A 12,138-nucleotide genomic window follows, 5' to 3' on the forward strand; every position below is an offset into this window, starting at 1 on the left:
ACTTAGGATCACAAGCACTTCACACTTGCTGCTCAAATGACAGTCCACAAGTGCTGCAATAAGACTACAAGTGTCCTGCAAAGTAACCACACTGATGTGCAATCAAACATCTACTAGCTAGATATACTCTACATTTTAAAACAAATTAGGCACAGCCAACATGATATAGTATACTTACTACATGACTTGGGATAAGTATCAAAAACAGCATCCTTTTCTATTGCTCATCATAGTTTAGAGCCAGGTCTCCAAGCCACTTTCTAACACACGTTTCCACAATTTCACCATTCCTCACAACAGATGCAGATCAGTTCCCCATCTGTACTCCATTGCCAGGTTCACTTAGACATGCAGACACAGACCATGCAAATTAAGATTTACACATTGCTTTCACAACAAGGACAATGGTCAGCACTTTTACCACTTCCACATTAACTGTTCTTGTCCACACCTTCACAATATCTGACAAAATCGAAACACAAAACCCCACAGTGATTCAGCCTTGCTGTGCAGACCAAGTATTTTCCTGAAGTTTAAGACCTGCTCCTCAGAGCAAAGCTGCCCAGAGCTTTACCACTGACCAAGGTCAGATGAATGTCAGTATTAAACCTCATGCTTACATCAAATTATATAAATATGAAGGAAGAGAGGTTTGACAGCTTACTGCTGAGAGAAGTCCTCTACAAAAATGGTTATATAAAGTGCAGGACAGACAGGGCTCTGATTGAAGTCAATAAACAGACTCCCAAATCACCAGCTGTCCTCTCCAGCATCTTGTGGCTTGAGTCCAAATTGCAGATAGTTTCAATACCCTGCACAAAGGATGCCAGTCAACTGAGGTTTAAAGTAAGCACTGCTTTCATTGTACCGTTAATAATACAGCAGAGTGCTTAACAAGACTATATGGACCAAAAAAGGTGTCAGAAAGCCCATCATGCTGGAGGCCAAGAAACTGTAAAGGAGTTTTAAAAATATACACTTAAAACCTTGGGTCACCTTTCTACCTAAACAGTGACTAGATTGCTGAACATCATGAGCACAAGTAAGAAGCCACCTTTAGGGAGTCTGGTTCCACACTTCATCCTGCTTACAGCCAGGTCAATGTTAAACAGAAAGAACTGAATGGAGATAGAAATACAGTATTTCATGAAAGTTTTGCAAGACTAACTTTTATAACTTATGCATTACACATCTTCACACAGCTGTCATACACTCATTCATAATTTTCAAATCATTCAAAAGAGAAGACTCTACACTTACCACTTTGGGGTTCATCAGCCCTGTCAAGGATACACATTTCACTGAAAGTAATTGGGATTGACCCCTACAGAGCAGGTGATTTTAACTGAAGGGATCCTGGAAGTTAATGACAACACGAGAAGCGAGGCCAGCACCGGCACAGAGCTCACTGTCTGCCCCACCGCAAAAGCAGATGCAACAAGTGGCCAGTTCCACCGGTGCCAACGCAGCTTCTGCCAGCTGCTCATCAAATGGAAACACATCAACTCCATCCGAGACAATCTACTAAAGCAAAATCCTCACTTTCTTCAGTGCTTGACTTCAAATCTAAATCAGAAATGGGTTTTCAACTATGACGCTAATTTCCTTCATGAAATTACCTCCAAGCACATGGAAGAAAAAACGGAGCAGAGTATAGAAATTCTGCTAAGTCTATAGAAAGTTATTTTTACAGAACAGTAAGATGTTTGAACTTCGTTTTTAATACTTTCATTTGCTATATTTCATTCACTTCAATGTTGTTGTAACTGCTTGTCTTTCAAAATAACAAATTACTTAAATTATGACTGTCTTTAAAAAAATAATCAATTTCAATCCATGAGGAAACACAGCTCTTGAAAGCTAGGCATGTTTATCAGATATCTTCTAAAACAAAGTAAACCTGCACCCTTAAGATCTTCCTTAATTTTTAATTTGTTACAGTTAAACTCATGCAAACTCAAAGCTTTGAAAAGCTTTAGGAGCTATCAGATTCATTTATGCTGAGCCCAGCTCTTCATCTGGAGTCTTTTCCAGAGTTTATGGAAAAGGATATAAGAAGCCTTTCATCAATAAACAGGAAACTTTAAAATCTTTCCATCACCAGACAGAGCAGGCTAGGAACATGGAACCGCAACTGGGGACATGCATCTCATTGTCCTGACTCCAAGACAGGCAGGACAAGAAACGTGTGTGATTCTGCCCAGGGACAGAGTTTCCATCTACAGCCCCAGAGCAGGATCAAGGCCAAGAGCTGCTTCTTGACACCTTCCACCAACGCTCCAGACGCACTTTTCCTCAACCATTCTAATCCACCCAACACCCGCTAGATGAACAAATGGGTACATTCCAGCTAACTCACTTGCTAAAGGAATAATGTGGACACCAGCCTCGTTACCTTTCATTTCAAATAAAATATTATACCATTTTCCAGAAATAGTTGAAATAGCTTTGAAACTACCTTAGTAAATTTCAAAGTGAGTTTTCACTAAATGTATTGACCCACCATTCATTCCGTTGTATATACTTCTGTGGTGAGGTGACAGGTCATCCGTTACTTGTCTCCTGAGGGTACCTTCTCTGCTGCTTCCACTGAGATGTTTGAGATGCTCTGGGCTTCCTCCATAGTGTTGTTTGAGATGCTCAGGGCTCGTACCCCTCACTTTGTGGAGATGTTCTGTACTGCCACTCGACGTGTGCTTTTGAAGATGATCTGGGCTGCCACCGCTGTGCTTTTGATGCTCAGGGCTACTACCAGGCCTCTGCTTTGGAAAGTGTTCAGGGCTACTACTCAAAATGTGCTTTGGGAGAGTTTCTGGGCTGCTGCTGCTGTGCTTTTGTTGTTCAGGTGCTTTGACGATGGTTTTGTGATGTTCCGGACTTGGTCCTTTCAGGTGATGATCAGGACTGCCAGAACTCCTGGGCTTCTGCAGGTGCTCTGGGCTGACACTCCGGTGTTTCTGATGCTCAGGACTTCCTTCACCCCGAGTTTTTTGAAGGTGTTCTGGACTAGTACTTGGGTGATGTTTATGATGGTCTGGACTGTCTGTACTTCCCGTGCTAGAAGTGCTGCTCCCGTCACCGACATCTCTGATGTAGGTACTTGCTGTGGTTAACTGGCACAGGCTGATCTGGCTGTCGATAGAGCTCCGGCTGCCTGCTCCGCCGCTTTTCTCCTCATCCAGCAACACACACAACTCTTTCAGCTCCAGGTTTTCTTTAACCACTTCTTCTTGTCTCACTTCCAGTTCTTTCAGCTTCTGTAAGTACAAGGCCACCTCTTTGTGCATGACGCTGGCGCTGTACCTGCCCAGCCTCTGCCATTCGCGGGACACCTTCTTGCCTTTCTGCCTGTCGTCATCCAGGAAGCAGCAAAGGTCTCGCAGTTCTTGGTTATCCTCTTGCAGCTTCTGATTGATATCCTTCAAAAGAAGGATAATCATGAGAGATAAGCATCTAAAAGAATTAACATTATATCATTACCACAATACAAGCCAGTGATCAGCACTGCCGTAAATCCATCACCTAAGCACTCAAACAAGGCATAACTAATTGTTTGGGTAGATCTGGCATATTATAACAGCTTCAAACAAACAAAGCTGCTGCCCAGTAAAAAAATAATCACTGTAATGTGGAGCTAATCTTAAAAGCTTCAGAGACTAGCTTCTGATACAGCATAAAAAGTTGCAGGTCCTTAATTAATTTTAATGCTAAGTATCAGAATAATTTAGCTCCCAAACTGGGCACAGATCATAAGCTCTCTCACGATGACCCCACTCCCTTGAGAAAGAGGCACCTGAGAATCACTGCTGAATAAAACTGCAAGGTACATCAGAAATCTCACTTAAATCATTAATTATTAACATTTATACTCTCTATTCCCTAAAGCACATTCACACATAAAGATGAACTTTTGGGAGATTTAAAATATTCGGGTTCTCTTTGATTTTGTTTCAGATTTGCATAAAAGAACCTTGTCAGTCATCATTTAAGCAGAACTGCTTCAACCACTCTGAAATGAAATAATCTGCTTTAATAGATTTTTTCACTCCTAACAAAATGAAGTACATGGTTCCATGCCCTTCTCTAAGTGAGGAACAGTCTGAAGCAAAAACATTCAAGCTATTACTACAGCAGATTAATATGCCAAAGAAAACATTTTCAATATTTCATTCTCCTCGTTTTACTAAACTGGCTCATGACCATATTCACCCTTCTCCCATCTAAATACTCATTCCTTCTTATGGATGACATGGGAAGTAGAAATGAGCCATAATTGTTAAAAACTTAGCCTTATGGAAAGATCATTTTAGCCCTGTTCCTTAAGACAAAGAAGCTTCTCTGACTCCACTGGATTTGTGTGCATGCATGCACTGGATTTTTGCCTCAAAATAACTTTGAACTTGACCAATTTCAACCTCGTATTTGACAAAGGAGAAATCTCAATGATACTACAAGGTCTCCTTAAAAATCTGTGCTGGTGAGAGATATTTAAACTGACCCCCTAGTGGAATACAAAAGCTGTGGGAGCCCACAAGTCATCAGGCAGGAGGCACCATCCAGCAAAACCAGGCGCAGCTGGTCTTTGGTACTCATGGACCACTCAGTTCACAGGGGACAAAACAGATGTCCAGACACCAATGCAGGGCGCAAAACCTCCTTCTCCCAAATCCCTTTCCAAAGTTCCAGCTGGGGCATCTGAACAAAAGGCGGAAGTTAAACATCACTTGAGGAGCTGGGAATTGAGAGAGGAATTTGTCACTCCTTCCTACACATCTTGCTGTGTTTTGTTACTTATCTGGAAGACGCACAAATCCATATGAAGTCATGGCACCCTTGGAGAAAGATACTACTGCTGTAATTTAACTTACATTTAAAATGTAAGCTTTATGTTTATTAAAGCACTATCACTGGCAGGTCTTTTTTACACCCAGACATCAAATATTGTCAAAAAGAGGGAGAGGACACAAACACACTCATACCTTGCAGAACAGGAAAACTTGGGACACAGGAAGTCTTCCCCTATGTGCTATTTATTTTATACCATGCTACTATCAAAGGCACTTTCTCAGTAATCTAGTTGTTTAAAGCCATTCTACAAGTCAAGAACTCTCTTCCAATGTACTCTCACGTAACCATTCATGAGCCCACACTGCATCTCTCCGTCCCTCCAGCCTCACCTCACTGAAGGAATTTCCTAAAAATAATATCCTTCCTCAAAGCAACAAGATCAAAAATTTTATGTAGTCATACCTACTTTCAAATAACTTTCTAGGTCTACAATACAGGTGTACCTACTACATCAAGGTAATTATCCTTAAATAGTCATGCTATCTTCCCAGTCCTCACAATTGGGAAGGAAACATTAGGGACTATGTCTCTCACTCAACAAACAGTTAAATTAAGAAGGGCTACGTTATGACAGGCTTGGTCTGCCTCTCACTGTAGTCTGCAGAAGTATACAGTCGAAAATGGTTTGATCAGAAATGCATTATCAGATGTCTTTTTCAGACAATCAAGTAGGGATTGGTTCTGACCAACCCGAAACCAAGCCCAAGGGTTTGCCATCACCTGCCATACGCTGCAGCCTGGAAACAACCAGCTCCCTCCAGCAGCCTACCAGACTGCCTGATAGATAAGTCATCTTCAAACAGTGACAGAAGCCAGCACAAGCTACCCAACACCTTTTGAATATCTACAGCTCTGCATATTATTCTTTTACATGCACTTCAGGCGTGATCATTTAACCCCACTAAGAGCCAATGAAGCCTAAGGCAAAAGTGACAAGGCTTGAGAGTCTTCATGAACCCAAAGCACGCTGGGGCAGAGCATCCAGCAGCCGTGCTCCGCAGCCTGCTGGAGAGTTGGTCATCTCTTCACCGGACACTCCATTTTTAAGTGGGATCAAACGCTATTCACTCCAGTCCACGTTCACTTCTCACGCCATTCTCGGTAACGGCGCCTCCCAGCCCATCCACCTGATGAGATCGCTCCCGGTGGGACGGCCGGGGCTACAACTTCAGGGCTCCCACCTTTCCCCCCTCGCTACCTTCAGGCCGCGGATCTCGCCGAGGTGCAGCTGGAGCCGGCGGTTCACCTCGCGGATCAGGTTGCTGTGGTCCAGCATCGCGCTCATCTTCTCGGCCTCGGCGCGGCGGAGGCTGCGGATCAGCTCCTCCTTGCTCCACTTGAGCAGCTCCTCGTCCGACACCTTGGACAAGTCCTCGGCCGGCGCCGCTCCGCAACTTTCCGCCGCCACTTTGGCCATGGTGGCGGCCCGGCAGCCCGGGGATTCCCCTCCGCCGAGGGGCACAGCCCTCCCGGGGCCGCCCCGCCGCTGCGCCGAGGGGAGGGCGAGCCCGGAGCCGGCGGGCAGGTCCGGCGCGAGGGCGGGGGTGCCCCAGGGCCAGCGCTCCCGGCGGCTGCGGCGTACGAGGGAAATCACTGCACGCAGCGGATCCTGGAAACGAGGAGGAAGAGGAGCAGGAAAGGGTGTGGAGGAAGCCGGGCCACAGGCTGGGGAGCAAACTTCCCCCAGAAGGAAAAAAAAATAAGACGGCCAAGACAAAAGAAGACCCAACAAGCTCGGCGCTTTCAACAGGTCAGCGGTAGCATCGTGCGCCTCGTCCCCCTGCTGTGCCAGGGCTGCCCGGCCCTAGAAGCGGTGCCTCTCCCGGTAACCGAGGCTGAGGGATGCCGGCGCGCCGAGCGGGGAGGATGCGGAGTCCCCAGCCAGCGGAGAGCAGCGGATCGGGCCGGGATGTGCTGGGGTGTGCTGCGCGGCCCGGCCCCGCCGCGGCGGGGGGAGCGGAGCGGAGCTTAGCGGAGCGGGGCGGGAGGAGCGGGCGCTGCCGGCGCCACTGGCGGGCGCGGGCCGGCTCGCGGCTTTTCACCGGGGCGCGCGCCACGTGCGGGCCCGCGCGGGCGGGGGGGCGGCGCCGGCCTCGCGCGGCTCGCGGGCGCCACCTGCCGCGCGCTGCCCGCGCCACCTGCCGCGCGCTGCCCGGAGCTGTCCCGGGGTGTCCGCAGGGCATGGGCTCCTCCCGGCCCGGCCCCGCCGGCCGCTCCCGGCCCGGCCCCGCCGGGCTCCAGAGAGCGGCCTTGCGGCGGGAATAACCGTGCAAACACAGCCACCCTCTCAGCAGGCTGCCCCCGCCGCTGCCGCATTACATCACCGAAAGGCAGCACCGCCTCGGCGTCCCCCTCGGATCTCACTGACAGCGCCAGCACTCCCGCTGTTCTCACAACGGATCGCGGTCCTCACCGCAACTCTCACGCTGAAGGTCACATGCCATGAAACGAGCTCCCCCCAGGAATTAGGATCGGGATATTCATATTTCTTCCGTGAGAATATTCGGCCGCGGTGCTGTGAGAGGTTTACATTTCCCAGTTTGCTTAGAGATACAAAGAGTTGACATAAATCTGCCTTGCAGATGATTTGAGAATGAAACGTGATAATCCATTCATGACGCTTACAAAGAAACATGGTACGATGTATCTCAGGGGCAGAAGAGGATGAACTGAAACTGTTAGCTGAATAATTGGTTGAATTCCCATTTATAAATCCCCTCATTTCCCCGGAACAATCCCCTGCAGGCAGAGGAGGGGGACTCATTTCATGGCCTCTTACTACCTCCAATTTCACAATTTTGTAATTACTTAGCATTAAAGATGACTTTTGATTCTCGAGGGGAAAATTTAAAGTCCTGCTCCTCGGACACAAGAGAATTCCCCACCGACCTGCTACAACCAGCGCTTGTGCACAAACGAAGAGCAAAAGGCCGAGCATGTTTGCTGAGCTGCAAATGAACCCTGACGCCCATCACTGTCAACAAGAGCTCCAGCAAAGCATGGAGCTTTGCCACCACAAAATCCCGTTTCCCCATCAGCAATAAGTATTGTGTGAAAATTTTATTTTCTCGGAAAACTCGCCTATTACTTTCTTAAATTCTCTGCAAAATTTTCCACTGTAAAGAACAAAGCTTTAGATAAAAGCATCTGACCAGCCACGGCAAAAATACAGCAAAAGGCCATGAAAAGGAGCTGTCATCTTTTATGCCCAAATATATTCCATTTTAATGCAACTAAAAACAAAGAGCTTGGGGAAAAGGCAGCAATAAATAAAGGCTTTTCTTATTCTCCTAATTCAGCAGTATATTAGTTGAAAGGTCATATGATGTTAGATGTTTTTTAAGTTCAAATGATTTCTTTCCATGAAATAAACAGTTGACTGAAAAACTACTGAAAATTTTTAATAGAAAAGCTTCAGGAAAGCACGTCCACTTGCCTCGGTTCAACATTAATGGCATTTCACAGCTTTTGATCACGGGGTGCCGCACAAAGCACGGATAGAGGACGAGCAGCTTCAGGGAACACCACGTTCTCCACCAATATGAAACTCCTCCACGTTTGTGTCTTCACAGCTTTATTGTATAGACACAAACGTGAAAAGAGAATTCATAAAGTATGGCCACTAGAAATAGTTTAATAAAGTAAAACTTCAAAAGTTTGGGACAAATGTAGCTCTAATAATGGAACCAAAAAATGTATCAAGTGAAACTAATCTGGAACGTTTCTGTAAGGAGAGGATCTAATTTCACATCCACTCAGGCTTGTGTAACAAGATCAAAACGCGAGTGGGAGGTGCGACATAATTATTCCCATCTCCTGGCAATTCTAAAACTTTACTTTCAGAGAGTCCAGCTCACCGTTCGAAAGCCGAGTCATTCCCTATGCCCAGGCTGTTATCAGCAGCGGTGGCAACAACTGCCCTGACACAAAGACTTTTTCACACCATGTGCCACACGCCAGCAGCAATAAGCACCCGCACGCAGTTAAACCTCCACAGCTGAGCACGGTTTGCCAGCCCGTGTGTCCTGCGCACGCCTGGACGTGCAGATCTACAACCGCAAACCCTCCTGCAAGCCCCTGAGGGCTGGCACTGGCTTTTCAGTGCCGCTTGTGTGATGGACTATCCAGTGCTTTAAATCTCCGCTTGCTGGGTGGAGTCTCTAAGCATTATTATAACCAATAATAATTATACAATGATTTTAAAAACACTTTTGGACATTTTCAGTGAGGCCCTAAAGCTGTTCAATAGCTGTCTGCCAAAAATGTGTCACAGCAAATGAATACTTTCACAGCAGTCACTTTACACGGAGATGGCTACACTGTTTTTGTTCAGACTTTCCAAAAATACTTTTGAGAAGAGTTCAGACTTGAAAAATGTCATGCCCAAACTGGAAGTGGAAAGAGCTTTAAAAATGAAAAGTTCAAGTAATTTTAGTTATAGTCGCTTCTAGATGTGCTACCCATCATCCACGTGTCTGCCGCTGACACCCAACACAGCACCACGCACACGGGCTGCGCTCTGACCCCAGCCCAGGAGCTCTGCTGGCTCATCGCCCGTCCCGAGGCAGAGCTCCACACCTTCCCATGGTGACCAAAAAAGACGAGTGCCCTTCTGCACCTCCCTGTCCTGTCCTTCCTCAAGAGCCTCTACTTATCCCTGGCAGTGCCTTACCAATCCGGGCCACTCTTTGCTCACTTGCCTGGTTGTCATCAGCTCTCTCCTGGTCATTCCCAGGCTAAAGTTCTCCTCACCAGGTTTGCCAGGATTTGGGCAAAGATGCTTTTGTCTGACTTGGTCAGGTGGATCCCATCTCTTCCTGACAATCCTTGACACTCAAAGAGGGTCCTGTGGTCCCAGGTCCCTGCTGTCAACACCGGCTGTGCAAGCACTCCCTGGCCACAGGATCCACCCGCTGCTCAGCAAGCCCTGTCACCATTGTAGGGGCTTCATTTTCCAACCTGACAACCACAGACCCTGGCTGCCCCTCCTTTATTCACTACACCAGGGTAACTTTGATTAATGCATTCAAATAAGAATATTGTACAATGCAAGGCAGAAGAATGTTTCCTAACAGAGTTTCCTACAGTGCTCACTGAGCGTTAGTACATACAAAAATTCATAGACTGATACTAGGCAGTCCATAACATTTTCTTCTTCATTGCATACCCACTTCCATCACACAAGGTATATCATTTATAATGTTGTCTAGCTAAAGCTGGCCAGAAACAAAATCCTTCATTACAGACACCTTGGTATTCAAAACTTCTTTTCTTCTTGAAATTGTTTAAAAAGTTTATCTCCTTTTTTTCAAAATGAAGAATTTCTCTTGAAGCAAAGTTCGCCATGAACTCCCTCCCACTGCCACCTCCACATTTCTCGTGACCCAGCTATCCTGCAGCAGCGTGCTGAGCTGGATCAGCTTCAGCTGGACCACTTCCAAAGAACGCCTGGTTTTCCAGTGGAGGATTGCAGTGCTCTGAGCCTCCTCCAGGACAGCCCTGGGATCCCCAGGTCATGGATCACTCACGGGAGGCACCAGGAAAGGTCCTGCCGCTCAAACTGACTCGGAAATTGCTTTCACAGTTCTTGGTCAATACTCCTAAACCATTTGGTAATGTCAGTGAGGTACATGTAAACGAATATGCTTTGTAACTGCTCAAAGTTAAACAAGCGGTTAGATGTCTGATCCTTAGAAACAAAATACAGAAATGGGCACCTTTCCAACTCATCAGAAAATATACCTGAAACAATAACTTAAAGGCATCCAAAGATGTTAGAATGAAATCGTTAATTATAACGTTTTTATGGGGTTGATTTTATCGTGAAGAGCTTGGCAACTTTTCTGCACAGCTAACAGTTTGTTCTGGCTGCAATCCAACAAAGAAGCATAACCAGAGCATCTGTGGGTTTGTTTTAATTGTACTCCTGTTCATGGTTTGGGTAACACCGGGCTTTGTTTCGTGTTCATCTTTGATTAGTGAGTTAATACGGGGCCCGATGCTTCTTTAAACTATTGCTGATGAAACGGAAGTAAATGACCATGTGGCCGGAAGCAAGAAGATGTGCATGCCCTATATCCTTTGCTTCCCACAGCCTTGCAAAAGTGGCAAATACTGGCACTGCATCTATAGGGATGAAGATTGAGATCTTCTGTCCCACAGTAGCACCCCAACGTAAATGTAGTAAAGCATAACTTGAAGCATTTACAATATCCTTAGTAACCACAAGACTTGGAATGAGATTAAGGGGAAAAACAAAAAAAGAAAGAAGTTTTGGCAATTCAGCGATACCATGCCAGGAAGACGGGAACCACTGTGTGGAAGGAGGAACGTGCACAAATTCCCTGCCCTGATGGACACTGAATATTTCACGTGAGCTTTTTCCCCACCTTGCCTCTTCCTTTCTATGTCTTTTTTTCAAGTCTGAGCTCTGGTATCATGAAAGACACTGGCACAAACTGACTGGAGTAGTGAGTTCCTCGATAACTGTACAAATAACAATACTCATGGACTTCACGTCCAGTCACATAAGCCTTCATACTAAACAAGCCAAAATCCCAAGAAGCATGATCCAAACCAGCTATCTAATGAAGTGAAGAGGAAAGCCTCCACACTCTGTTATCATTTCCCTGAATCTCAAACACAAAACACTGCATTTTCAAGCGAAAAGCTTCTTTTTCAATGTCTCTTCAGTGGCATTGTTGTTACTTGTTAACAAAAACTTTTTATTAAAAAACAATTATTAATTATATTTACTTATAAAGCTATGTACACTCAAAGAAAACTAATCTACAAGATTATATGGGACAGATCTCCAATTATTTGTAACATTCAGAATCATTTTCATTTATCCCAAAATATTTAAATCAGCCACCCACACGTTCTGTCTGCTGCATGGCTACGTGAAGGCTTTTTACACCCACTGCCTTCCTTGGCAGGACAGTATTTTCTAAACAGGCTCTGCAGTTTCAACAGATCTCCCTGAAATTCAGCTGTTCTCTACAATAAGGTGTGTTTTTTGTGAAATCATTGGTTATTTATCCGTCACTTACCCCTTTGCCAGAGGGACACCACCAGTCTCTTGCTAAAGCTGGTTTCTCCGTATACCTTGCTGCTTCACAGTGACAGATTCCACAGTGGAGCTCAGTGGAAACAATTCCAGGGACTTCCAGCTTATCCTGACTTCCCATTCTGAGGTGTTTGTGTCTTTACTGGGATTACCTGTTTACAGAGAAGCAAAATGAGAGTCTTTTGAATATTTCCCTGGACTCACTTTAAATACTAGACTAG

At 45.7% G+C, this 12,138-nt stretch overlaps 1 protein-coding gene across 10 annotated transcripts in view; it reads right to left on the bottom strand.

Annotated features, from left to right (window-relative positions):
- CCDC85A (coiled-coil domain containing 85A) overlaps positions 1-12,138 on the bottom strand; it is a 284,415-nt gene that overhangs the window by 125,947 nt on the left and 146,330 nt on the right. For 6 of the 10 annotated variants that reach the window (XR_010471815.1, XR_010471813.1, XM_065059377.1 and 3 more), the window contains exons 1-2: positions 6,047-6,855; positions 2,504-3,419 (exon numbers count right to left, since the gene is read on the bottom strand). Coding sequence is in view for 7 of the 10 variants with exons in the window: in XM_065059377.1 (XP_064915449.1) it covers positions 2,504-3,419; positions 6,047-6,265 (1,135 nt within the window). In the remaining 3 variants the exon portion in view is untranslated. Of the gene's footprint in view, positions 1-2,503; positions 3,420-6,046; positions 6,857-11,900; positions 12,070-12,138 lie in introns of those variants that run through there. The other 4 variants (XR_010471814.1, XM_065059374.1, XM_065059376.1 and 1 more) reach the window with 3 other exon arrangements.

This window comes from Columba livia, chromosome 3 (genome assembly GCF_036013475.1).
Source record: "Columba livia isolate bColLiv1 breed racing homer chromosome 3, bColLiv1.pat.W.v2, whole genome shotgun sequence".
Taxonomy (NCBI): domain Eukaryota; kingdom Metazoa; phylum Chordata; class Aves; order Columbiformes; family Columbidae; genus Columba; species Columba livia.